At 31.6% G+C, this 26,989-nt stretch overlaps 6 protein-coding genes across 8 annotated transcripts; 2 read left to right on the top strand and 4 right to left on the bottom strand.

The window, feature by feature from the left end:
- Positions 1-4,922: 4,922 nt before the first annotated feature.
- Positions 4,923-5,712, bottom strand: Sys1 (Sys1 golgi trafficking protein). The gene is made up of 2 exons (XM_018503830.1): positions 5,661-5,712; positions 4,923-5,545 (listed from the first exon to the last, which is right to left on the bottom strand). The coding sequence occupies exon 2, from the start codon at positions 5,429-5,431 to the stop codon at positions 4,949-4,951; it is 483 nt and encodes a 160-aa protein (XP_018359332.1). The 5' UTR covers positions 5,432-5,545; positions 5,661-5,712; the 3' UTR covers positions 4,923-4,948.
- Positions 5,713-6,361: 649 nt separating this feature from the next.
- On the bottom strand, positions 6,362-8,156 carry ND-13A (NADH dehydrogenase (ubiquinone) 13 kDa A subunit). Its single transcript, XM_018503827.1, has 3 exons — positions 7,924-8,156; positions 6,816-6,992; positions 6,362-6,480 (listed from the first exon to the last, which is right to left on the bottom strand). Exons 1-3 carry the CDS (start codon positions 8,059-8,061, stop codon positions 6,418-6,420), a joined length of 378 nt encoding a protein of 125 aa, XP_018359329.1. The 5' UTR covers positions 8,062-8,156; the 3' UTR covers positions 6,362-6,417.
- Positions 8,157-8,536: 380 nt separating this feature from the next.
- Positions 8,537-11,590, top strand: LOC108758855 (uncharacterized). Its single transcript, XM_018504030.1, has 4 exons — positions 8,537-9,162; positions 9,373-9,483; positions 9,593-9,856; positions 10,267-11,590. The coding sequence occupies exons 1-4, from the start codon at positions 8,913-8,915 to the stop codon at positions 10,461-10,463; spliced, it is 822 nt and encodes a 273-aa protein (XP_018359532.1). The 5' UTR covers positions 8,537-8,912; the 3' UTR covers positions 10,464-11,590.
- On the top strand, positions 10,918-24,672 carry LOC108758856 (uncharacterized). Of its 2 annotated transcripts, none has more exons than XM_018504032.1 (4): positions 10,918-10,989; positions 22,930-23,179; positions 23,891-24,129; positions 24,210-24,608. In XM_018504032.1, the coding sequence occupies exons 2-4, from the start codon at positions 22,953-22,955 to the stop codon at positions 24,377-24,379; spliced, it is 636 nt and encodes a 211-aa protein (XP_018359534.1). In that variant the 5' UTR covers positions 10,918-10,989; positions 22,930-22,952; the 3' UTR covers positions 24,380-24,608. The 2 variants fall into 2 exon arrangements, with proteins under 2 accessions (XP_018359534.1, XP_018359533.1); XM_018504031.1 differs by lacking the exon at positions 10,918-10,989 and adding an exon at positions 20,343-20,630 and having other exon boundaries at positions 24,210-24,672.
- LOC108758854 (Radial spoke head protein 1) lies at positions 13,738-16,533 on the bottom strand. Of its 2 annotated transcripts, none has more exons than XM_018504028.1 (6): positions 16,342-16,533; positions 15,953-16,172; positions 15,427-15,653; positions 15,009-15,131; positions 14,598-14,732; positions 13,738-13,995 (listed from the first exon to the last, which is right to left on the bottom strand). In XM_018504028.1, the coding sequence occupies exons 1-6, from the start codon at positions 16,405-16,407 to the stop codon at positions 13,858-13,860; spliced, it is 909 nt and encodes a 302-aa protein (XP_018359530.1). In that variant the 5' UTR covers positions 16,408-16,533; the 3' UTR covers positions 13,738-13,857. The 2 variants fall into 2 exon arrangements, with proteins under 2 accessions (XP_018359530.1, XP_018359531.1); XM_018504029.1 differs by having other exon boundaries at positions 15,015-15,131.
- Positions 16,856-26,418, bottom strand: LOC108758853 (RNA-binding protein 42). Its single transcript, XM_018504027.1, has 6 exons — positions 26,282-26,418; positions 26,111-26,160; positions 25,459-25,700; positions 25,005-25,379; positions 24,728-24,922; positions 16,856-17,047 (listed from the first exon to the last, which is right to left on the bottom strand). The coding sequence occupies exons 2-6, from the start codon at positions 26,149-26,151 to the stop codon at positions 16,923-16,925; spliced, it is 978 nt and encodes a 325-aa protein (XP_018359529.1). The 5' UTR covers positions 26,152-26,160; positions 26,282-26,418; the 3' UTR covers positions 16,856-16,922.
- Positions 26,419-26,989: the final 571 nt, after the last annotated feature.

Raw genomic sequence — 26,989 nt, 5'->3', positions numbered from 1 at the left:
TTTGAGATACAGAAGAACAAAGCTGTTTTACTTATATAACAATATTTTGTAAATTTACATTCTCTGATATCAGAAAAGAGTCCCGCTAAAAATTAATGAAAAAGTATTAACGGAATAATAAAAGAACGAGATAGAATCGAAAGATTTGTTCAAACTGATCGTTAACACTAATAAATAAATTCACTTGTGCGAACATTTGCGCGAATCGTTATCACTGATAGATGAATTCCACTTGTGCGAAAATAGTTGGGCAAAATTTAAAGTTTTATAAAAGAACGTTCATCTCTGATTTTCCACGAGAATTCCGCACGAATGATCAGTGAGATTTAACGAAGGTTTGAAATATATAAGATGTATTCGGGGAGAGCGCCTGCAACGCTATTACGTAAGCCATAAGTGATTGTAGTTGTAAGAGAATTGACCAATCACAGTCAAATCTCCTCGTATTCGACTTAATTAGTCAATTCCAATCCAGAATAATGGACAAAAGTAGATCTTAAATCGATATTACAATGATGATAGTTAACTGCTTACAATAACGTCAAAATAAAATTTTAACTTTCTTTTAACTTTGTGTGCTTGGGAATGTTGGATGTCGATTAAGTGTGACTATTAATAGTTGGTGTTCTTTGTTTGGTGCATTTTACATATGTGAAAATTAATAAATACAATAAATTTTGAGATTTATTTACGAAAGAAATATATTTAAACTATACATAAGTCATCTTTTTGATATCTATTGACCGGATATGTCACAATTACTCATCTATTAATATTCAGGGTTATTTGTGGATCATCGAAATAACAGTTCCCATACAATTGCAGACGTCAAACAATACAAAAATATAAATATTGTTAAAACTTTAAATATAAATATTATTAAAACTTTTTTAAAAATGTTTGTAACAATATTAAAAAAAATTTTTTGTAATATTTCCCAATATTTTGTGTTATATACATATATGAGTAGATCTATTTCTTCACTTCACTTTTATCGATAAATACGTATATTTATTTCTAAGATTAATATAGTATATATTGTATAATTCTTATGTGAATAGAGTTACGTAACTATGTTAAAATGTATAATGTAAACTTTATGTTAAATGTGTAAATTTATCAATAAAAGTGAAAAAATACGGAATAATTTATATGTCGAGCATACAAATATAATAAATAAACTTAAAAAATAACTACTTTATATGTTTATCTTTTTTGTAAATGTCAATACGTCGCATGTAATTTCTCAATTGATATTTTTTTTGTTGATTTTTCTCTTACATAATATGATTAAGAAATATCTAAAAATAAGGCTTGGAAGAATCTATCAATAATAATAAAAATAAGCAAGCCCATCAAAGCCAACATCAGTTGTTCGGATGCACAATTTATTTTCATGTTAATTTATTTCATGTTAATATAAACCTAACTCCGCTTACATACTATACGCAAATTCCACCACTGCGATACAGCTCATTCTTCTTTATCCAATTTCCAAGTTAGATAAATGAGAACGGAGTCCAATACATTATGTCAAAAAGTAGAACACATTGCTCATCAAATTGTCAGATATAATATAGCATTATATTCAAAACCGACATCAAGATCTTGTGGAGTCGACAGTCAGAGACGAAACGTATATTTATTAATTTGGATATGAATTATTAAATTAACACGAAAATAAATTGTGCATCCGAACAACTGATGTTGCGGCTTTGATGGGCTTGCTTATTTTTATTACTATTGATAATATGATTAATTTTGTTAAATTTATTATTGTTTTTATCGTATCGGCTTTTTATACACTGCACACCAAGACAATGTGTCCCCCGCTTGTATCATACGTGAAAGAGATATGTGTTTTAGTCCCAAATTCACAAAAAATATGAAAAGAACTCAGTTGACCTTACAAGCGCTTCTTTTATTAATTTTAAATTTGTATTCATATAAGCATTATTTTATAAGATATTTTTCGGATCACCTTTTTGACAAAGTGAAAAGATTTCTAAAACATGACGAAATAATTTTTATTTTAATTTTTTTTTTTTCGGCAAAACAAAAAAATATCTATAAAGATATATATTTATTAGTTTTATCGAAAAAAAAACTTAAAAAAGATTTTCTTCGACATTCTTTTACGAATGTTTTTTTTTTGTAAAGCAAAAGTCGAATAAATGATTTGTTATTGTTTATGCACACTTCTCCTTGAAAAATGACGTTCTTTCGCTATAAACAATAATTAATTAGGACTCTCAAATTTTAAACAACATGAAAATATAAATAAAGTAGGCTAATGAGTGTCAAACAACGATAAACGGCGCAATTGTTTAATGAAATCAATGGTGTTAGAAGATTTCAATATAATATCTGAGTATTGATACAATATATATCCATATATATATATATATATATACATATATATATATATATATAACATTTTTTCTCGGTAGTTAAATATAAAAATGATTGAAAACCAATATTCGGCGATTTTTAGTAATTAATATTTTGTTAATTATTGCAAAAATTACAAAATGGTAGAGGATTTTTCTCAGTTTAGTTCGCTTTACCAGGATACGAAATATTTGGCGATCATTCTGGGACACTCTGTATATATGTATACCTATCATATGTATATTTATTAATAACTGTTATATGTATTATTACTGTATTTTCATTATACGACCTTAACCTTTAGTCTACCAAGACAACCACTTTTGTGGTCCTTCAGTTTGGATTAAAATACCGGTATTTTAAATATTAAATGTATTAATAAACATATATGTGCCATATAGAATAATTTTGCCATAATTACTAAAAACAATAAAAATCGAAATAAAAGAAATAAAAATTATAAAACGTATAAAAAATGTGTATTGAAAAATATATAAAAAATATAAAAATATAAAAAAATGAAAAATTATAAAACAAGAAAAAAGTAAAAAAAACTAAAAAATTAAAAAAAGAAAATAAAAAAAGAGCTACAAACTTTCTACATCCACGTCGTTGGCTCTGGGTAATGCTAAAGGAAAGTTCTGAGTCTATACATTTATATTCATTTATATTGTCAATATAAGTCAATATTGCGCTTAGGACTCGAAATTTTATAAATTTATGCTCAGAATTGCAAGCGATATCAAAAAACCCCCAAAATACACTATTTTTGAGAAAATAAACATTTTTTATAACTGATCGTATGTTCCTTGCTGGAAAAAGCCTCTTATGTGGATCTGCACAAATCTCGAAATCTTGCGCTACGTATATGTTACTTATATAGAAAAATTTTTGAGAAAAAAGAATCACTATTTTAATGAAAAAATGCCGGCAGTCTAAAGATTAATAAATCGTTTATTATTGTTTATCAATAATGATATAATATTATAATAATATATGAAAACCCAAGTTTTAAAGAATGGCTTGAATCTGAACCTTTCAGAACTTGTAGCGCAAAAAAATCTAGCTATAGAAAGAGGTTGGTCCCATAAAGACAATTGTTCAGAATGATGAGAATTACATATTCAAAATTTAGCCAATTCAACAGAAAACCAATTTCCATAAAGTTGGTACAGGATAATATTTTTCCTTTACGGAACTTGAATTTAAAAGAAAAAATATTTGTTTTAATATACTCTCTTGATTGATATTAATAAAGAAGATTAAATTCTTTCAAATTCTTTAGAAACTTTTTCTGATTGTCATTTTTTTACCGAATTTTTATAACAAAAAAATGTTACCTACTGTGTGTGTGTGTGTGTGTGTATTTCGTTCGACAATAATTTAATCATTTTATAGAAATTATAAACCTTATTATTTTTCAGCTTGCATTTTAACGTTACATGCATAATTATGTCCAGTGTTAATTAACTGAATCTGTTAACACATATGCACACATACATCTTAATTCACTAAATAGTACATGTAACATGTATCGTTTATAAAAAGAGATTAAGATATTGTCATGTGTTGGAAGAAAATATCAAGGTTCATTATTGTTTGTTTTATTATGTATCGATGTTTGAGATAAAAATCCTTTTATTTGGAATTTTTGATAATATCATTAAAATATTATAATTAATATAAAGTATATATTAATCATAATATTTATTAAATATAATAAGTAGCAAATAAATTATATTATAATAATAAGATATAATAATTTTATTATCAATATGAATTGTTATATTGATATTGAAATTATTCTATTGATTGAGACATAATTTATAAATAAACTATACGCAAGAATTGTAATACAGAAGGATTACCTTATATGAGAAGGGTGTAAATCAAGATAAAACTTAGCCGAAAATAACCGTTTTTACATATTATCTGCAAGAAAGTCTTGAAAACCATTCAGAATAGTCCCATTAAATTTATAAAAAAATTATTATATATGTATAATTAGGTAATATATACATTTATGTATATTCATATTATTATACACAATACGCTAATTAGCGTATTGCGAATTATAATAGTTCAAAAACTTTAATAGATTTATCTGTACACCAATATCCGCCCTGGTTCTTATTGGGGATTTTTAATTTATCATTATTAAATATATTATCAATTGTACATTTATTATTATTATACATTTATTCATTTATGTTAAAATCTATTAAAATTAGTGAATGGTACCTTTCTATAAGTACTGATATTTAAATTTGTATTAGAAGATTGCATTTAGAAATGTCTAAGAAATCTATAGGAGATCCCAAACACAAAATCTAAAATTGTGACATAAGACGTCTTTAAGTTGTCTTTTAGATGCAAAAAACGTCTTATAACATGATTTCAGATACTTTTTGTTGTCTGGGATGTCTCTTTAATATATTAAAATTTAAATTATATACATATATATGTGTAGTTTTAACAAATTTTAACACTGATGATAACAATATATTTATTAGAGATTTATGTAAGTTTCATCTTTTATCAATTGACAAATTTTATCTCATAAGGCTATCTTTTGACTATTCATACTTAAAGGTATAGCTTGCAGTTCAGTTCTCATACAAAGAAATTCTCCACAGACGCACATTATACTTAACGATACGAGATTTAAACACCACCAACTGAAAGATGTCGGATAAGTACCATTGTAAGCCCAACAACAAATCAAATGAATGCAATGGGCTGTACATGCAAAGTCCATGCATAATTTTGTTCTTTGCACTAGCCACCATAATGCAAATGCTCCCACAAAAGCATTCAGAACAAACATAACAATAATTAATTGTCCTCCAAAGTCACGAACATGTATTTCTTTATATTGAAACACATAATCCAACGATTTTGTCCAATCCAACAACGATGCAACAATCCAAATCCAGAATCCAAGGCAAAGGTACATGATAGTCTGTACAGCAATTATCTGAGAAATTATGAGAAAGGGATCCCATGTTGTCTTGCGGAATTGTCCAGAAAGATTGTTCATTTTTTTGTACTAGAAATGATACTTTTTGTCTTTAAACCTTTTGTGTTTGTTTAGGCCTTTTAAACAAATATATGCAAACTTTCATCATTCTTAACTTCTTCTAAAATTCAGTATCTGTAAAAGTAAAGTTACTAAATATGTTTAAGAAGAATATAGGTAATATAAAATTGGAATATTAAAGGTTGATAGATATTTTTCGAGGCTAGAATATTTATTGTGTAATACTCACATTGTAACTGGGAGGTTAAAATACATAAATAGAACTCAATTTGAATAATTTGTTCAGATACATTTAATATGTTGGTGAAAGAAAAAATAATTGTTCAGTTTAGCATAACCAGCTCCGAGTTTGATGAAATTAGACTCATTGGACTTATTCGATGCATTTTTGCACGAAATGAACAAATTTGGCAGAAATAAAACGTCGTTCTGACTCGTAAACCATGATATCAATTGTTAAAAGTTGATGACAATGATGATTATCTTAGGTTAGGAAATCTGTCATAACCGCAAAATACTGCAATCAGTGATGCCAACTCGCTGAGTTTTCAAGAGCACGTCTGAAATTCAAAAACACCGAAGAGATACTAGGGAGTTTACAAAAATACGCAATAAAAAATGAAAATTAAAAAATTGATGTGACTTTGATATGATTTTGGCGACACCACCCAAGGTCAAACTGATAAAATTAGTGAATAGATCTTTTTAAGTTCTACGACTTCTATCTAAAACATTTTTTTTTTAAACTGATATTTTTCCAAATATTCATATTATTACATATATATCACATAGGTTTCATCATATAATTAAAAATAGTATTACTTGGGTTTTACTTTTTAAGTTGGTACAACAGTTTTTTTAAAATTAAATTTTTACATGCCAGTTTTATTTTATATATACATTTATTACAACAAACATGACATTCTAAAATATACCTTATAAATTAACAATTAATATAATACTACTCATATACATACACATATCATCTAATGATTCTCCTTATAAAACCGCAATCCGCAATAACCGCAAATATGATTGCCTGGTTTATCCTATAAAAGAATAAGTTTTAATCTTTTTTAGAAATAAAATTTTATCATAATCTGTAACATGCTATTTTATTTATTTTAATATTTAAATAATTATTACTAAATAACAAATAATGAAATACATATAATAAAAGTATTCTACATATAGTTAGTAAAAGCATGAAATAGTAATTACAGAGAGTCCCACTATCACATTTTCTGATAAAGACATATTCTTGACGTAAACTTGTATACATTTATATGTATATAAGTTTTGTACAATTGTATACATATAAGTGTACAAAATTACTGTACTTTATATTTTTACTGTAACACATACACAATAATATGAATCTTACCAGATTTATATAAACTTTAGGATGTCCAAGAGGGCCTCCACCACCATCACAAGCTACAATTCTATCTTTTTTAGGAGACGGTGGTACTTCATCTATCAATTTAATTGCCCAATTTTTATTAACTTCTTTTGGGCTGTTTAAAAACCTTACTGATCGATAGTCACCTTTCTCAAATGCCTGATAAAGCATAACAACATATAATTAAAGAAACAAATACATAGTCATTCATTAAAGAAGTTATAAAGGACAATATTAGAGATGGTTCTCTATATTTTTTGAAAATGAACTCATGATGATTAAAATTATATATATATTTGATTTATTATATTTATATAGTATCAATAAATCTTGAATATACAGTAAAATTTACAATTTAATCACAAATCGGATAATCAAACCTCGCAGATTATGACAATATCTACTATCAATTTTTGATAGTATGTCAGTAGAAATATAATAAAATCCACTAATATGATAAAATATAATAGTACATATAACAGACTACAGAAATTGAGCAAAATCTACTATTATTTCGTAATCAATTAAATATTTACAAAAGATTTGTTTTTTATTCCTGCACTAAACTGCACTAAAATTCTCTTTTTCGCTTTCATGAAATATCAAACATGTCTCACTTTAAGTTCCAAAAGTATATACTAATTCAACCACAAAAAACTGACCTAAAATAGTAGATCCTATTCAGTTTCTGCCAATAATTTATTGATTATGACTCAGTTCCATAAGCAAGTGGTGTATCATCTTATCTTTTAATATTTAGTAAACAAGAATAAGATGATACATCATATGCATTATGCGCTTTATAAAATGCAATCTATATTGACAAGATCTGTTGACAAAATATGATTTTGATACAAATACAAATGATATTAGATCTGTTGCAAATCTGTTGACATTCTATCGTCATACTACAGATAGTTTGTTCTCATTGGAAAAATCATTACTTATCTAATAATTAATAAGTATAATAAATATATCTTTATAAATTCGGGTATGATGTAATACTGGTCTATATGAATTTCGTTATTTGAACAAGTAAAGTAATATCTTGTAACAAATTTTTTATGTGATTGAACCAAGGACATCTCACCTGACCAGTATGAGTTACTTCATCAGTGGTTGCATATGTGCGTTTTGTTATAGCATCTACCATGAATACATTTCGTTTATATAACTGATTAAAAGGTACAAATAATCCATTGATCTTTTTTGTTGCCATATTTGACATCAATTATCAATGATATTGTATATTATTTATCGAAAGAGGTTACAGTCGTAATCTCATCGAAAACTTTTGCAAAACAGGGAGTCCAGGGTGAACAAAACTCCTCAACATTTTGATAGATGGCGTTATGATACTAATCTAGTTAAAATCACTAGATTGTAAGGAGAGATGGGGAACTTTCCAACTAGGGTACCTATTATGGAAATAATCGGAATGGATTCCGATCGGAATTATTCAATTATTCCCTAGATTTCTATTGCGTTTCTGGGGAAAACGAAATAATTTTCCGATCGGAATCCATTCCGATTATTTCCATAATAGGTACCAAGGACCGTGTTCCAAAATTCACTGCCAGCGCTGAAAATCTACAGTTTACGTTACGTATACTATACATTTTCAGCACTGGCAGTAAATTTTGGAACACAGTCAAGAGAAACGGGGTGTTTTCCAACAACATACCGAGATAACACGGTAAAGGCTTCGATCATGGTATTCCACTTCCGAAGATGCACAAACACTTGAACATGGCGGCTGCTCTTTGACCAATCAAAACGTTGCCCCAAATTGTTTCTTATATCGTGGAATATGGAAGTAACACGCTATATCTCGGGGTTTCGTTTTGAAACGATTTCGGAGACTCGTCGTTCCCTATTCGATTCGTAAATGTGAGTCGAAATCCCTCGGATAAGGAAGAACGAGGATCTTCTCGCAGATCGTGCTTCCCCTCTCCGGGACGAGGGGAGGCAAAGAATCTCTGAACGTGCGAGTTTTTAGGTTATAAAGGCCAGCATTCGCCAATGTAAACAGCGACGAGGGGGGCTGGTATCCTCGAACCTGTCTGGAAAGCGAGCCTTATGTATTGGAACAGGACAGTAACCGGCGCTGCACGGGAAGAAATGCCTTTGAGCTCGATTAGCCGTGCCACAAATGCTTCCACCGCAACGGTGGAGGGCGTAAATCCCGGCACGAGCACGCAGATTACATCGACTTGCTGTACTCCGCCACCATCCTATCATAATATCAATTTACCCCTCGGTCATCCCTCCACGTTGACCAACGAACGTGGTGCACCACCCTCGTACGAGGAGGCGATAGATCCTAATGGTATGTTATCCTAGACCTTTGTAGCATATGCACCTTCATGGCTACGTTCGGTAATGTCGCCTGAGTGTCTCTACCTATCGATTTATCCTTGTTCACCCAGTGTTGATAAACAAAAATAAGATGATATTATGGGATACCCAGGTGACATTTTCAAATGCAGTCCATATATTTATAAATCAAATATGTCTATCTCTCTGTATTTTTTTCCAGCACCACCACCGTCCTACGATTCTTTATTTGGTCGTATGAGAGAAGCCCGTAAAATATCCAAAGGCATATTTGATTTTTTAAAAAATATTGTTGTCCTGCTGTTAGGCACAAGTGAGTCGATATGATTATTAAGTATCGATGATAGATGAAAGGATGAAAATAAAATACTTTAAAAAAACTTTAATAACTATATACAAAATGTAAAATCGTTATTTTCCAGTTGGATGTACCATCATTCTTGGAGTAACGATAGTGGTACCAATTTGTATGATGGTGATCGGTGGACTGTATCTTTACGACTGTCCACAGGGTGAATACATTCCCGTATACTTGTTAGTAGGCGGTGGATTTGGAGTATTTAAGCAATTATTAACTTTGTCGGCTAGAGTACGACAACGTCAAGAAGAAAGAGATGAGGAAAGGATTAGACAATCGCCTACACAGACTCTGATCAATTGTTTTATGCTGGGATGGTTCATTATTGGTAATCATATTACTATTGCTGATTTTTAAGCTTTCACTGACAGTGTCAAATTTTTAATTATAGGGTACATTCCAGTATATGTATATTTCTCTCTCTCTCTCTCTCTCTCTATATATATATATATATATATATATGTGTGTGTGTATACTGTATACGTATATATACTCTATTCCTAATACACGATTTGTTCAAATTGTTTGCATTCCAATTCATCTCAAAATTACACTTAAAAATTCCATATTTAAATTTTTTAGTAAAAATACTTGGAAAATCTAGGAATTTTCAGGAAATTGTTTCAGTAAAAATTTCAGTGAAACTGTTATTTGTTGTTATATAATTTTTGATTTTCTTTTGTTAATTAATTGTACTGGGTATTTTCAAGAACAATCTTATAAATTTATTAATTACAGGTTCTATGTGGGTATACAAGGAATATGAGCCAAACTATGATCCAGCATTAGGGAAGTATTGCAATAAGACACTATATTTATTTGCCTTCTGGCTAATTACGTCGGTCTACATATGCATGGGTATCATAACGGCCGGCCTGTGCAGCATTTCCGTAGCTAGTATTGCGTTTCAGAGACCGCCATCGGATTTGATGTGAGATAACGTTGTTTAGTCGCTTTGTGTCGACATCTCTGAAATGACGCTCATCTACAATCTACATTTGACATAATCAGAACGGTATTTATCGAACGAAAGAACTCCTATTGTCTACACGCTATGGATGATAAGTATGCGCAATTTTGCATTGTATGCACTCGATTTTTCTGTATCGAGGTACCATCGACATCATCCAACGTTCCTCTTCGCTAATCGATAAAATACAAACGGCTCATTCTTATATTTATATTAACAATGATCGGAAGTTGAAATCGAACTTGTATATAGATATGTGCCGTATAAGCGGAAAAAAAATCTCATTTTAGGAGCAAAGAGAGAGAGTCACTCGCCAAGAGCTGGCACCATTGCTCGGTGAAACGAGTCGCTTCGCGCGACAAAGTGCAAATTTCGTCCACGTTTACGTACCTGAGATGCTTAAACGACTTCGAAGAAAATCGTTGGCACGTTAAACGCACACACTAGACGCACCGGCGCGCGATCCAAGTTCAAGCAAGATCCAAGTTCAAGTAAGATCGTATAAATGACTTCTCACGATGCGCAAACGAGTGCAATAGCTTATTGAGTAATTCGACTGTTGTGACGATATCCCTAACGCCGTAAGAAATGCGGTGAAACATACATCGAAGTCGGTTATCTCTCTTGAAACCTCTCGATAAAGCCGGGATTAGAGGCGAAAGGAAAACAGAGTCGCTTCGACCAGATCAAGGGCTGTGTGTACGTCGCGTTACTCGCGAATTTTTTTTATCTTGTGCCAAGTGGACGCGAAGTCGCAGACCAAAGTATTTTGCTATCACAATGTTGCTAGCGCCAGTGCGCCACAGATTTTACAAATTCGTTTGTAAACTCACTCAGAACTCGTACGGAGAACGAGCCGAATGCGAATGCGCGACTCGCACTATGCTTAGTACAGTTGACGACGCTTTGATACGACGGTCTAATATAATTTTACGATATAAATGTTAGACATCGCATCGTTTTCTCGATAACACTTTATCTGTGGTAAGCACTTTATGACCTTTACGGACTTGACTATAATATAGTACGCACTCTACTCACTCATGACTTGTAACTTACCTATTTAAAAGACTGCGATCTCTTACGTGACAATTTTATGTATTTATTCGCCCTGTCCTCCGTCCTTTTACGTCTTGATAAATCTCTATAGAATCTTCTTGATGTAATTCATTTTTTTTACGAGGGTTGTCACAGATTTGGAAAACCGGAATAAGTCGTGGAAATTTAAATTGGTCATGGAAAACCTAGAAAAATCAGGGAAAAATATAAGAGTCTGGAATTTTTTGAGTTATTAAAATATTTTCATTCCAAATAATATTTATATATATATATATATTGTTATAATTTTTTAAATAATATATCTAACAATTGTGATCAAATACTGATTTTCTTAATCAATATTTCAAACTGTATACTAAGTCATGTATCGGTCATTATATTAAAGGAAATATAATTCCTTTTTAAATATAAAAATTGGATATTTCTTACAATGTCAAGTTTATATATATAATTTTTGTTTTAATTTCTGTATAGTTTAATATAAATTCACTTTAATTAAACTTTGTTATAATTAAGATACATTTTCTATTAAATATATTTGATCTGAAAAACTTGGAAAAATCAGGAAATTTTAAAATTTATTTTCTGTGACAATCCTAAATAAGTCGCGCGAAGCAATCGACTAGAAAAGTACATATGTATATGCGTTTTTCTTTGCGTGTTTATCTTAAAAACTAAAATTAATAGTATTTGCCAGTATTGTGGGGACTTGCTACTCTCTAAAAATCAGCATGCTCTGCCGAGTCGTGTAATATGACGTCATTAAATTTGTGATTCGATTAAATGATTATATTATCAAGTATATTATCGAATATCGCTGTATATAACTCAATACTAATGTTGCTCCCACTTTCGTATAAGTTTATCAACTTTTCCTGACTGAAGTTTAGTCTTCCTCTTTTAACTCTTACGTTTTGTAAATGTAATTATCCTGAGTATAAAACTAGTTATAAGTTAGACATAGACATACAAAAGTAGTTCGAAAAGTTCTCGGCCTGATACAGAAATAACGCCACAAATATCAAACTGGTATAATTTTAAAGTTTGATCCTACACAGAATTGCTGTTAAAATTTCAGATGCGTTCATTAGTTTCTTTGTTTCGTGTAAAGTAATTAACTTTTTATTCCATCAAGACAATGCACTTGCTCGTATGTTTTCAATTGTAGTCGCAAAATTCCATGAATTTATTTCGCACACAGGTACATGTACCATATTTTACAAAATCTGATCTTATGGAACCAATTCATGGAATTTTTCGACTGCAATTGAAGAAATGTGAGCGGGTGCATTGTTACGATGGAATCAAAAGTTGGTTGCTTTATACGACCGAAACAAAGAAGCTAATGAATATTTTAACAATTGTCCTATGCAGGATCAAATTTTTCTAAAAATTATAACAGTTTGATATTTATGGCGTCGTTTTATGTCAGGCCGAGAACTTTTTGACCTATCCTATAAAGTAGCAAGCACAGAGAATAATCGTGCCCGTGTAGCTGTGACGCGCTCATGAACGTGCTTGTATTTCGATTATATACAATAACCGAGCTTGCGCTTTCAATTTCGCGTTTAATATATTTAAAAAAATATGTATATAATGCGAATTAATTGCAAATATATACACACGCACGCGCACATATATGTGTATCACTAATACAATCTATTGAATAGATATAAAGATAATAAGTGATTAAAGTAACGAATTTAACTGTTAACTTTATCGTTATTTTAATCACTTATTATTTTGATATCTATTCGATAGATTGCATTATTTAATAAAATAAATTTAGAATGCGCTCTTTATAATAAGATTAATGTTTAAAAACGTTTAATAAAAATTTTTAATAAAATTTGTAAATTACAATTTAAATTCCTAAAGATAAGCATTTATTAAAAAACAAAAATATTAACATAAGGAATTACAGAAGATTTATTAAATAAGTTTAATATAAAGAAAAAACTAATACAGACTAGCTTAGAGTTTCAAGTTGTATTTATGTAATATTGATTGTTACAATCAATATTAAATAAAAATTATTAAATAATGTAGTTTTATATTTAATATCTTATTTTAGCATTACAAAAAAGTAACGAATCTTTTCTTTTTAAATAACAATAAAACTATAAGGCGTTATTTTTTAAAATTAGTAATAAAAACATACTCGTTTAATTTTGTTTTACATTATCTATGCGGAAGAAAATTAGCATATTATGTATAATATAATACAAGAAGAGTATGTATACGTTCACAAATTGATTAATCGACGGCTTGGAGCCGGCAGCTCATGTATTTCATCACAATCAAAGACTGTCGTCCCGAAACGATGCCTTTTCCTGATAATGTTCTTCGCGATAATCTTCTTCCGGATAATCGGAGGACCCTTCGATTTTTGACCAAACATCACCTTCGTCTTTGTTGATCGAGGAATCCGTTGACACCTACGCGAACACGATATCTTGTCAGGACGAAACGTTCCGGGATATATTACGTTAAGTTTTATAATCCCATCGGATACCAGTGATATATCATGTCAGAGTAACGAGAAGTGACATAAACATAATTTGAAAAGAAAGACTATCCTCTGCCCGGATATCGTAATTCTATTAATGATTACGGAAGTCCATAGTCTGGCGACGCGCTGGAAATAACTACCGGATATTCGCTAGTCTCGTTAATATAAAGCGGTCGATTAAAATTCATTTTACCGGAAGAATCGTTTCCGCTTCCGATGACGCAGACAGTGTATTAAGGAAATCCTACCCCCTTTAGAGAAAGATGATTGGATAGATCGCGAACTCGCAATTCCGCTATCCAATATTAATCCGTTTTCGTAGTTACCTATCTCCGAAATGAAACAAATATAACTAAGCGTCGATGCTGTAAAACTCTAAAATCTACCTGTATTAATCGATTTATCAATTTCCTATCGACATCAGCGTCGCCCACGTATCGGTATACATGTATTAAAACAGCTCGCATGAAGGATAATTACGATGTAATATTCGAATTATCAAATATACGTGATTACGATTTTAATTACTTCTTCTCGCAGGGGTTCTGCTTCCGGTGGCAATAACTCAGGGTTATAAGGAGTAATACAACGCGCGCGCCATATCGGTAGAAAGCCCATTTTCGGGGATGATTCTTTCAACGTTTTGTCGTCATTATCGTTCTCCTACATTATACAATTTCTTGTAATATATATGTATATACATGTTATTTATTTACATAATGTGTAATATAATCTATAATATAATATACTTTAATAATATACATATAATGTATATTATTTAAAACATATTAATATTAGATATTTGTTTTATTAATTTTTGTTTTTTTATTAAATATATACACATATGTAACATATTTTATATATATTAAGATATTTTAAATATGGAATATTTAAGCTCGGATAAAAAACGACATAGAAACTTCATTAAGAGAATTTTACTTCCACCATGATTTTATCCGTGTTTATCAAAGTTGAGCCATCAAACATGGGATCTCTCACATGTATATAATGACCATGCTGCATACACACGTTTTCAAAAGTGAAGCAACCACGTCCGTACGGCTGTATCGTGCATAATATCTCTATTAATTAAATATATATTCTTCGGTCTTGATCAATGCTGCCCAAGATTTATAATTCTAAGCATTGGCTTGATGTATATTTTTATTTATTGCTTTTTTTTCTTGATAAAGATAAGCGCCGACATACGTCAAGTTTATGCTTAGAATTACAAATCTTAGACAACATTGATCTAGGCTTTTATAAATGAGATGCTCTTATTCTACTCGGGACTCGTGATCTGGAGGTATGTGTATAATCAACGCGCCACGATTACTTTTCTGTTTTCATTCCGTACCAAATTCAGCTTCCAAAAACCATGAAAATGATAGCGCGCATGAATGAGTTGTCCGGGTCCTTGCATGCAGTCTTCCATCCATGTCCCCATAAATTTCGTCTCTGTGTCAGCGTATAAATATGCTCCTATACCATGACGAAGATCATCCTTCCACGAGCCCTCGTAAATGTCATTGTTCACATAATAATAAATACCAAAACCGTGCTTCGCGTCGCGTCTCCATTCTCCTAAGCAGATTAATATTTAACACATCATCGAATTTTATCTGTAACGAATAATTATTGCCAATCAAAGTCAAGTGTCATCGAGGTTGATCTTAGCAAAGATCTCGAGTTGTCGCAACTTGTCGCGCGTATTTACCTCTTTCGAAAATTCCTGGCACACTCTTAGCATCTCTAAGATTTCTGACGTGCGACATAAAAATAATTGTATGAATATACATATGGACGTGTCGACATGTCCACATGTTTACTGTGTGACTTCCTCGAGTCTGATTCGGATCCTATTTTTGTACATTCTTCCATACCTTCGTATCGCGTTCCATCAGGGTACCAAAAGATCCCTTGCCCGTATTTCTGTCCGTCTCTCCAATCGCCGTTATATCGGGCACCGTTTTTAAATACGTAGATACCTTTGCCATGCCTAAATCCGTTACGATATTGACCGACATACATGTCACCATTTGATAGCAAAGTCTTTCCGTTTCCATGCCTCTCACCATTCTCATTTCTTTCGCCCTCGTAGACCTGCGATCATTCGCCAAGAGATGTCTCGTATAAATACAACGACGTTTTAACACAGCGAATAAATTAGTGTACAGCTATTACAAAACGCTAAACATAATTTCTTGATAGTATACAATTCTTAAAAAAAAAAAAGGATCAATATAACGATTTTATTTAATTGCTCATGTACCCCCAATGGATCAATCTCTGGCTTTCCATGTTCATTCGGATTCGGTCTTGTTAACGACTTTTCCATTCTTTATCATATTTTATCGATCGTTTCATATAGCCGAATTCATTAATTTAAATTTCGACTGTTTAGGCACCAATCGATTTTTACGTTCCGCTGGGCGTTGATTGTCCTTTATCGATTGGTATATAATGCATGCGTAAATAAAAAATTTGACATTTTAGGATACGGGACTCTGTAATCTATCTTAAAAAAAATAAATATGAGAACGATTCATACCAGAAGAATAATATTAAGAAATAAAAGTCGAGATATATAACAAATTTATAATTATAATTTTATTGGCGTATACTTTTGCAAAATAGTCGACGATGAAACTAAATAATGTAGTAATTCACAATGTTCCTTTGTCCCAAACTATCCGTGTGTGTCTGTGGGTGTGGGTGTGTGTGTGTGTGTGTGTGTGTCTGTGTGTGTGTGTGTGTGTGTGTGTGTGTGTGTGTGTGTGTGTGTGTGTGATGGTTGATTATTTGTAACTTTATTGGTAAATAATCGGACATAATAAATAAAATTTTATCTCGTCATCGACCGGTAAGTAGACCGATTAACGTTTGCTTCTCCTTCTCCTTCTTGCGTACAGACTCCAGATTTCTTTGTTTCCATGAGCTCTTTCGAAGTTTTATCGGACGCGATCCTACATATCGACCTGAAACAAACACAACTATCAGAAACACAAATAGATAGATTGATTCGTTGCATATTAAAAACCAACATTTTTTTATATGTAATTTTACAATTAAAATAAAAGCGCTCGTCATGACTGTGTATTAATTTTTTTTAGCAATTATTTCGTACGATATTATTACCAGGGATGGAAAGTTACTTTGTAAAAGTAATTAATTACAGTTACAGTTTTTCTCTTTCAAAAAGTAATTAATTACCGTTACAAGTTATTGACTCTGAAAAGTAATTTGTTACAGTTACAGTTATTGAAAAAGTAACTTTAAGTTACTTTTGAGTTACTTTTTTCATCGGAATTTTTACTAGTAGTATACCATTAGGGCTGTATTCAGGAACGTTATATCCAACTGCCTTCATGTATCGTTTTATTCTTGTTTTTCACCTAATATTAAACAAGGATGATACACGGGGTCATCAGAGTAATGCAGCCTAGGACAATTATAAAAAAAAAACTAGCTTACATTTACATGTTATACAATTTTATTCAAAAAGATAAAAAAATTATATGGCAGACGTTTTTCGTTAAAGTAATATAAACACATATGAATATGAATATGAAATAGCACACATATACAATGTTTTTTGTAAAAAAAATTCTTTTTATATTCGGCTAAAAGTTGCAAATAAATTCCAGCACTAATCCAAAATAATGTACAACCGTTCACGGAGCGCTTTTGTATTTGATTGGCGGATTCCATTAGATCCCAAAATATAGACCAAACAGGTACAATAGTTCATTGAATGCTTTAATTAAATTTCTTTCTTCTGATTAATCAAATGCTTCGAAGTATTTGTAGCGTCAATATAATGAGTTGATGTTTTTTTGAAATTAGAGAAAGAACTGATTTTCATATCATAAGCTATGATATCGAAATTAAAATATTACGAAAAGATACTTGTGTGACCAAAGATGAAAACGTTTGGATATTTAAAAGTAGGTAGTTCATTCAAGTCAAAGTGATCGCAATCGAGAGAAGAATTCGGATCAGTTGTGTATGTTTTATCAACGTATTGCGAGGTTGCACTGCGGATCAACGATTAATCTCGGACCCTGCGAGTACCTCAAGCAATTACGAATCATATATCCGTTCTATATTCATCATATCCTGAACTCCATCTCGTATATTACATATGCACGCGCACGCGATCGGACGAGTCTTTAATCTGACGTTGCGTTTACTTATTCGTTTGTTCAAACTACTTGTTGCGTCCGCTCAGTTTCGCGAGATATACTCCTAGCTAGATATTCTCTTTCTCTCCTCTTTCTACTGCCTAGTGAATCTAGCTATAGCAAGGCCCTTTTGTCGTTTTCCTTTCTCTCTATTTTCCTTGTCTCACTCGTTAGCAAAATGTAATATAAACCTAGAAAAAAATCGAAAAAAAGCTGAGATCTTAATTGACGAAGAAAAAATTTTGCCCATTTTTATGTAGGTGCTGAACTACTTGCGAATAGCAACGAAACTTAATTAAAATGAAAGATTATTGTTAGAAGATAAACTATTATTTTTTTTTGTAATTGTATCCTAATACATTTTTATACACAAAATAATAAAATGAATCAATTAATGTAAAGAAAATACTTAGTTGCTTTTAAAACAAATTATCGAATTTGCAATATATAATTACACATTATTTTTGAAAAGCAATTATGTGGTTTCTTTGCACCAATTGATCTTACTATTTTATGTATATTTTACTACTCCGTGTAACAAAAAAGTTAAGTAATAAAAAAATTAATTTACGAAATATTTTTTATTTCATGTTAAAACGTTCCAGAATAAAATATATAAAGTATTGATTTTTACAACTTTACTTTAATGCTATATAGCATATAATATTATATGCAAAAAAATTGAAGAAACATATTATGTAAAAAAAAAAAAAATCATTTCACTTAAAAAACAGCGGTGTGATCTTAAAAAATCGATTTGATGATTCTAATAGACTTCTTTCTCAAATTTAAATATTAGATATTTAGTAGCTAGCCTATTACTCTTTTATCAATATGAGATCTATTATTATGCACAAGAAGTCCAAAATAGGCAAGGTCCTTTATGCTAATTTTTACCTGCAACGTTCGCCAATATTCTGGAATGTTAACAAATAAGAGACCTCAATCGCTTTCATGATTACACGACGAGGGAGTATATTTTATGTTACGTGACAAATCTTTCTGCGGAATCCCACGTATCGGTTCGTCCGCGCGCGCGACTACAGAAATTCCAATAAATTTTCCAATAAATTGCGTACCTACATTTTGTGTATAATTCATTGATCTTTCGCGCGCTTATATTTCATTGTACATTACGGACGTCGAAGACTTGAACGTATAAATTAACAAACGAATATAAGTAACGTCATTTTACAGCATTCCTTGGATGCTCGTTTGATTGCCTTTCATCGAGTCCAAAAAATTTTAATAATCGGCGTTAACTGAAGAAATCGCAATAGACGACGTCCACTAAACATTTATACTTCGCATTACTGCCACAAATTCAGCCGATTATCTTTAAGAAGCAAATATGTGCTAAGATGTACTTACAAATAGATATACTCACAACTGCTTTCATAGACGCACGCAAGCATAGAAAATTCCTAAATTTTTAATAAATTTTCTATTGCAAATTAATTTTCTACATTAAATACACGGAGAATTTTTTCTTAGAATTTATCTCGAAAATATGGTATTTCTGGGACAATATTGTATTTCGAAGAATTTAATGTAAATTTTTCGCATTCATTAATAAAACTAAAATATGAAATAAGTTTGATTAATTTTATTGAAGTGCTTGATAAAAATCTTTAAAATATTATATTGTACCACAATAACCATATTTCCAAGGTGAATTTTAAATAATAATTCTCTCCGTGTATAAATAGTAACGTTTAAACAAAAGGCTGTAGTATATCCACTCATTACTTTCATTAAATAAATTAATAAATTTTGCCTTCAATTTGACCATACAGGGCTTTCCCTCTGAAGAAATGTTGGAATTATAAATTGCATCTGATAATTCCAAGTTGCTCCTTTACGTTTCTTGGAACAGTACTTAAGAATACTGACATTTTATGTGCAGTCGTAAAAAAATCAATACACAATACTATATATTTAATACCTTCTGACTTGTAACTGTTTCCAAAGTAATTTTCGCTTGAACAGTTGGAGAAGTACATTCAGGAAAAGAAAAAAAAAAAAGATAATAGCAATGACGACAATGCTGAAAAATAGAGTAAGTAAAGAAAGAAAAAATAAAAGAAACTACGAATAACCGGATTATACAGCCTGTTCCGAGATTTTTGATTGGTTGTCGCTAAAGAGAGTGGGGTATTACGAGAATTTGTAGAAGGTAGGGGTTGCTGAATGAGTAGCGTGAACGCTCAGCCTCCTGACGCACTTGGTTGCATCCACCCCAACGGATAACCGGCAAACCGTACAACCGTGCGGTTTTGCATTTGAGCCGCGAAACCACCCCGTCTTTACTTCGAGAGTGTATGCCGAGAAAGCGTAAATCGAACGAACGAACGAACGATAGTGGCGTATTCCACAGGTATGTGTTCTCTTCAATATAAAAATCAGATTTTTTAAATTAACTGATAAGGTAAAATATACACGGATCAAAGAATTTTCTTATAAAATGTAATACCAACTCAACGTATCCTTTCGCGGATTCTCTCTGTGCTGGTTTTACGACGATTATTATATAATTTTGATATCAATGCGGAATCTTGACAGTAGTTTCACGTTACTAGAAACGTCTATATGAAGCGTCGAGATGGAATAACATCATGTATCTCATTGCGGTCATGCATTTTCATTATTTTCGCAAAAACATCAGTTGTGTGTCCAAATGTTTCGCAGTACCCCTTGATTTTTTTTTACTCCGCCTGAGCATAATGTGAAGAAATAATGTTTTTCTCCTCCACAAACTTGTTTAACTTGTTACGCTGCATCGTATGGGTGTGCGTGAATATGTATGTGATACACATAAATATGTGAGTGCTAAAATTAGAAGGAACGTTATATAAATAGTATCACCGTTGTAGAAATTTCATGGGAGAAGAACGTAAACAGCATACTCGCCTGTCGACAAAATCACTATTGTGGTGACGATTAATGTTCGCCAAGTGACAAATGGACCAGCGAGCTTTCGCTCGTCCGTAATGCGTCAAGCGCGCGAGGCACACGATAGTAGAGGATTTTTTCAGGGTTGCCACAGAAAATAAATTTTTAAATTCCCTGACTTTTCCAGATTTTCCAGATAAAAATGGAAAATTTTCCAATGTATAAAATATATAAATTTTAACACATTTAAAGTCAAGAATTGTAGGAAAGCTAGCATATATTATTAAAAACAATGTTAGCAAAAAAAAAGGTTAGTAGCTAAAATTTTGGGTGGAAATTCAAGCCAAAAAAGAATTAGTATTGGAAAAAAGAATGCAGTTATGAAAAAAGGCGATCAAATAAAAATACTAAATAAAATATAAATTTTAATTATTTTATTAAAATCGGTTAAAGTGTGCGAGTTTTGAACGTATTTCACTATAAACGTCAGATGTAATATTAAAAAATTATAACAATTATCTAGAATAGGAGCAGTTTCAGGAAATTGTGAGCAAATTTTAAAATTCCAGACTTTTTTACATTTTTCCCTGACTTTTTCATGACCATTTTCAATTTCCCAGAATTTTCCCGGTTTTCCATATCTGTGGCAATCCTGTTTTTTGCATTTCAACATTCCTTGATATTATTTCTATCTGTAAATACTCGTTTCGAAACGAATTCCTATGGATGATGTTACAATATCCCGCTAAAACTATGCCAATGTTACGGGAAAAGGGGGACGACATTCCTCGATGAAATGTTTGTCATTCGTATTTCAGAATGTTCAGAATAGAAACAAAATATTTAGAGATATCGTACAGCACAACAATTAATTCTCTATTTCTAAAGCGAGCAAAACAATTTTTAACAATTATAATTCGTATCAGATCGACGAGAATAAATCAATTAAGAGAAATAATTTTATTTTCGGTCGAAGCGGATCTTAGTGCTTAAGTACTTCACACACATAAATACACAGTAAATTTATGTAAATTTATGTGAATTTATATGCAACCAATTTTACAAACCGTATGTTGATATTTCTTTCAGTCTTGAAACGCAATTATGAATAGAACTAAAATAATATCACATAGAATAGAGCGAGGTTTTTTCGTTCATTTTTCACGATGTTTATATTTCTGAACAGCACATGCTGATTATTTAAAAGTTGTACTTGTGCTCTTAAAAAGCAATCATGATTATATAATATAATTATAAGCACGTCACTGCAAAGAGATAATGTTTGCTGTCGTAAATTTTTGAAGTTAAAAAACTGACGAAATAATTTTGCCTTACTACCCTATTAAATTGACAAACGAATTAATAATTTTTAATGCGCATAAGCATCTTAAAAACTGTAAATAATTTATTACAAAAACAATTTTTACTATGCCTAACCGAGAAGAGTCTTATTCGATCAAAATTAAATTTTACAATTAGTACCCAATGTATTTCTGTCTGAATTTATATTCATTTTTTACTTGTATGAACAAAAATTTCTAGTATGAGTAAATACATAATTAGATGCAAATAAATTTATTTTAACAAGATTCATAAAACGCCATCATTTCACTTTCAAACTGTACCGCTCATAAGTAAATTTATTTATCGAATTCTTACGCTATCAATTTTATACAGTCGATCGTAATCAAACGATTTAAATACGTGATATTTTATAAATAATTACTTATAAAGTCTATGTCTTACTTAGATTGAAGTGTATTCTAATTTTTTTCTTTTTTTAGTTTTTTGCGAATACGAAATTGAAATGGAAACACTTTCTAAATTGCTCCGAGTATTGATACTCAGCATATCGTGGACAATGACTAGTTATGCGGCGCCGCTGTTAAACACAAAGGACATTTGGAGTCAAAATGTTTTCGCACCTGTAATCAAGGCACCATGCTCTTCTGACGGACAATGCTGGGAATGGTTACCGATATTGGAAACATACAATGGCAATGTTATACTAAAAGAAGATAGCGATATCTCAAGGTATACACAAGCGCAATATACGTACTTTCCTCCTGATAGAGTAGATCTGTTTTTTATTCTTACATTCTCTGGTCTAGTGTTTGGTGGTTTTTACGAACGATTAGCTTTGCAAAAATCGGTCTTAAAATCATGAGTTCAGAATGCATTTCTCGTTAAGCTCTATCGATTGGTCGATTTTTCAAAAGTCAATGGGGGTGAGGGATAATTTAACAATTTTATAATTCATATTAGATCGACGAGAATAAATTAATTAAGAAAAAAAATATTTTCGATCGAAACGAATCTTAGTGCTTAAGTATTTCACACACACAAATACACGGTGCATTTATGAATTTGTATACATATCCAATTCTACAAATTATATCCAAACGGTTTACAGAATTTGATTCATAACTTTTCTACGATGATTCCATAAAAAAAAATTTCAATTTAATATATATACATACATGAAACTAAAGTGATATCATATAAATATTAAACAAAGATAACATATGATATCTCAGAGAGCACGCTATACGTGACTATATTATACAGGGTGGGACAGTAACTCTGTCCACTTAATACATATCAGCTATTTTTAGAGATATAAAATAATATATTTACTGAAGAGTTGTATAGCATCAAGAGGGATACAATATGCTATTAATAATTTTTCTATGGGTGGAGACGTTATTTGTAATTAATCTTTGAATATTTTCTTGCGTCTAATAGATTGCAATCTCGACGCCACGTAGCAAGTCCGGTATCCGAATTTATGTTGAGATCATGGAAGGATAATACGTTAGAAGAGCCGGGACGGGAGATTCGAGCATCTTTGTCAACAAACAAACAGATGCCTATTAAGATCACGAAGAAAGATGTATTTGTATCTCGTAATTGGGGTGCTGGTGGCATGCCTTTCTCTGTTTTATACATGAATCCGCGATCGAATCATGCTGTTGCAACATCGAGTAAGTGTCAATGCAATATTAACGTAGAAAAAAGAAACAGAACTTTATAACATATTTATAATATATATTAATGTATATAGCGACTCAACAAGAATCGGGTGCAACGACCGAGAGTTTGACGCCTTTCGTAGAACATCCGAATTCACGCGTTGGTTCACGAAATGGTCAATCTACCACACAACCAAGAAAACAATATTGGACCATACCACAGCTGTTTATATCATACGGCTGGGGTTCTTTTGGAAAATAAAAACAAGTAACACAATAATGTATGATATTGAGGATGATAGACATATCAACATGAAGAAAAATAAGAGAAAAAGAAATTAATTTTTCCGATAGAAATAGCAAATGAATGCAAAACAATTGTCAAATTCTATTGCAACTGTAATGCATTCTGATATTAAAAATTGTAGCTTACACTTATTTCTTCGTGCAATATTTTCTTTAACATATAATGACACATATTAAATTTTCTATTTAAGATATATTACGTTAAGTAAACAATAACACTCCAAAACTGTAGAAAATATCGATGTTATAATCGAAATATTTTCTGTTTTACATTTATTATAAAAAAATAAAATATTTGACTCACCATTCATTTCCTTCATTGCCTTGATAAAATCTTGTGGATCTTTAAAGGACACAAATCCGAAGCCTTTGGTTTTATTTGTCCGTTTATCTCTAACCACCTTTGCCTTTTGAAAACTGGGATACTTTCCAAATACTCTCACCAGCATTTCATCGGTAACGTCATTCCCCAGATCTCCGCAAAATATCCTAAAATCATCTAGACAATATACAGAATACTGTTATATAATTTTTTTACAAGAGAAACCTAATTATATCATTTAGACAAACATATTCATTACCTTCGTCCCATTCTAATAAAGAGGGATCTTCCCAGGTTTGGCCACCAGCAGTCCTTATAATTTTTTTGTTTTTTTTCCCTTTACCCTTGGGATGACTCTCTTCTGCACTAGCGTTAGCCATAATGGAGCTTGCTTTTCCTTGACTGATAGCTAACTCAGCTGCTGTACTGACACCTTTAACCTTTGGCTTCTTTTTACCCTCATCTTCAGGAATCTTTGTATTAATAATTTGTTCAATAATTTCTGGATGGATCATTGGAGTTGACGCAGAATCATACGTTTTTGGCGTTGCGCTTAAACACGGATCCACCATATTTGACATATATGGATTACTTATTTGGGCAGGTGAGGAATATGTTGTAATAGGAACTGAACCTGTAAAAATTATCATCAACTTGTGAAGCAAACTCCATTGTATTATTTTTAGATATGACACAAAAAATATTAATCCTACCTTGTCTCGTTACTTGCTGTGGAATTAACATTGGTGGTGGCGGAGGAGGAGGTGGAGGTGGTGGTGGGGGTGGAAACCCAATTATTGGAGGAAACGCTAATGTTGCTGCTGCAGCTGCTGCAACTACTGGCGTAGTAAGTTCATGTTGTTCCAATTGCCTGGCAACCTGATTGTATGTATTCGCACCAATCACTGGTCTTACAATTGGCGTTACAAGTTGTCCTCCAATCTCAGCTTCAAATCTGAAATTTATATTTAATAAAATAAAACTGAAATAAATAACACAATGAAACTTTTAATTGCATACTACTCCTCATTTTCTCCAAATATATCATTGTATAATTTGTTGTATTACTATGGGTGCATTCCGTTTCACGTATGATGCATCATTTGTTCTTATTGTTCACCGAATGTTAAACAAGGATAAATGATGCATTATGCATATCATGCGTGAAACGGAATGCACCCTATGTCAATTACATACAGAATACATTTAGAGGGTGCAGGAAAAACAAACAAGGTTAGGATGAAAAACACGTTTGAATATATATTCTGTACATCATAAATGTATCTCTATATATAATTCCGATATAGCATTATAACAAATTAAATGTCTGACAAAATCCAAGAGATAAAGTAATTCATTATATACCTGTTCATCTCATCTTCCATTTGCCGAAGTTTGTCATCCATATCTGCAAGCTAGTTGTTGACGAAACAGAAACACTTGTAAATATACGTGTGCGTCTATCTGGCACAAAATTTTGCGATAAATACAATAAATTAATTTTTTCTCATAAGAAAAGAAATATTAAATAATAACTTCAATGCTACTTCGAAATTCGAATCGTTTCTTCTTGTTCTTCTACAATTCCATTGCTTAAATTTCCGACCCAATATAAAGAAAACAGTGCGAATCACTTAACCCAGACGAGCCATGGCGTCTTAAATTTTAAGCCCGCAACACACGATGCTCGTTAGTCCGGATCCTCATACGGGCAACAACATTTGACACCGAACGCTGATTGGTGAAAAACGAGTGGTGAGAGTAAATTTTACCCCCACAACCGGCTTTTCACCAATAAGTGCTCTTATATAATAGGCTGGAAACCATAGTCCGGTTTTTGTCTCAAGCAATGTCTTGGCTGCGTTCAGAAACTTCACCTTGCGGGTGATTGCTAGGAGCTGTGTGAGTGAAATGGTAGAGATAAGGGGGTGATCCCGATTGATCACGGCTCGATTGGACACCACCAATCACAGCGACCGGTGCTTAGGAGTTTTGTAGTCTCAAGCGCTGTGAGTGGCTCGTGTCCATTTGAGCCGTGTCCAACTGGGTGCCACCCCAATATGAGTGCATGTTGTAAACTAGGCCTTAGTATATTTTCAAGGTGCTTTTTCATGGGCGTCAGTTGACGCGTTTTCAGCGTCAAAACAGGTCACGCGATCAAAATTGATGCTTGGTATTCGTCAATTTGATCACGTGACCTGTTATGACGTTGAAAACGCGTCAACTGACGCCCATGAAAAAGCA

The sequence above is a fragment of the Trachymyrmex cornetzi genome, unplaced genomic scaffold (genome assembly GCF_001594075.2).
Source record: "Trachymyrmex cornetzi isolate Tcor2-1 unplaced genomic scaffold, Tcor1.1 scaffold16, whole genome shotgun sequence".
NCBI lineage: Eukaryota > Metazoa > Arthropoda > Insecta > Hymenoptera > Formicidae > Trachymyrmex > Trachymyrmex cornetzi.
This window is presented reverse-complemented; position numbering and strand designations above follow the sequence as displayed.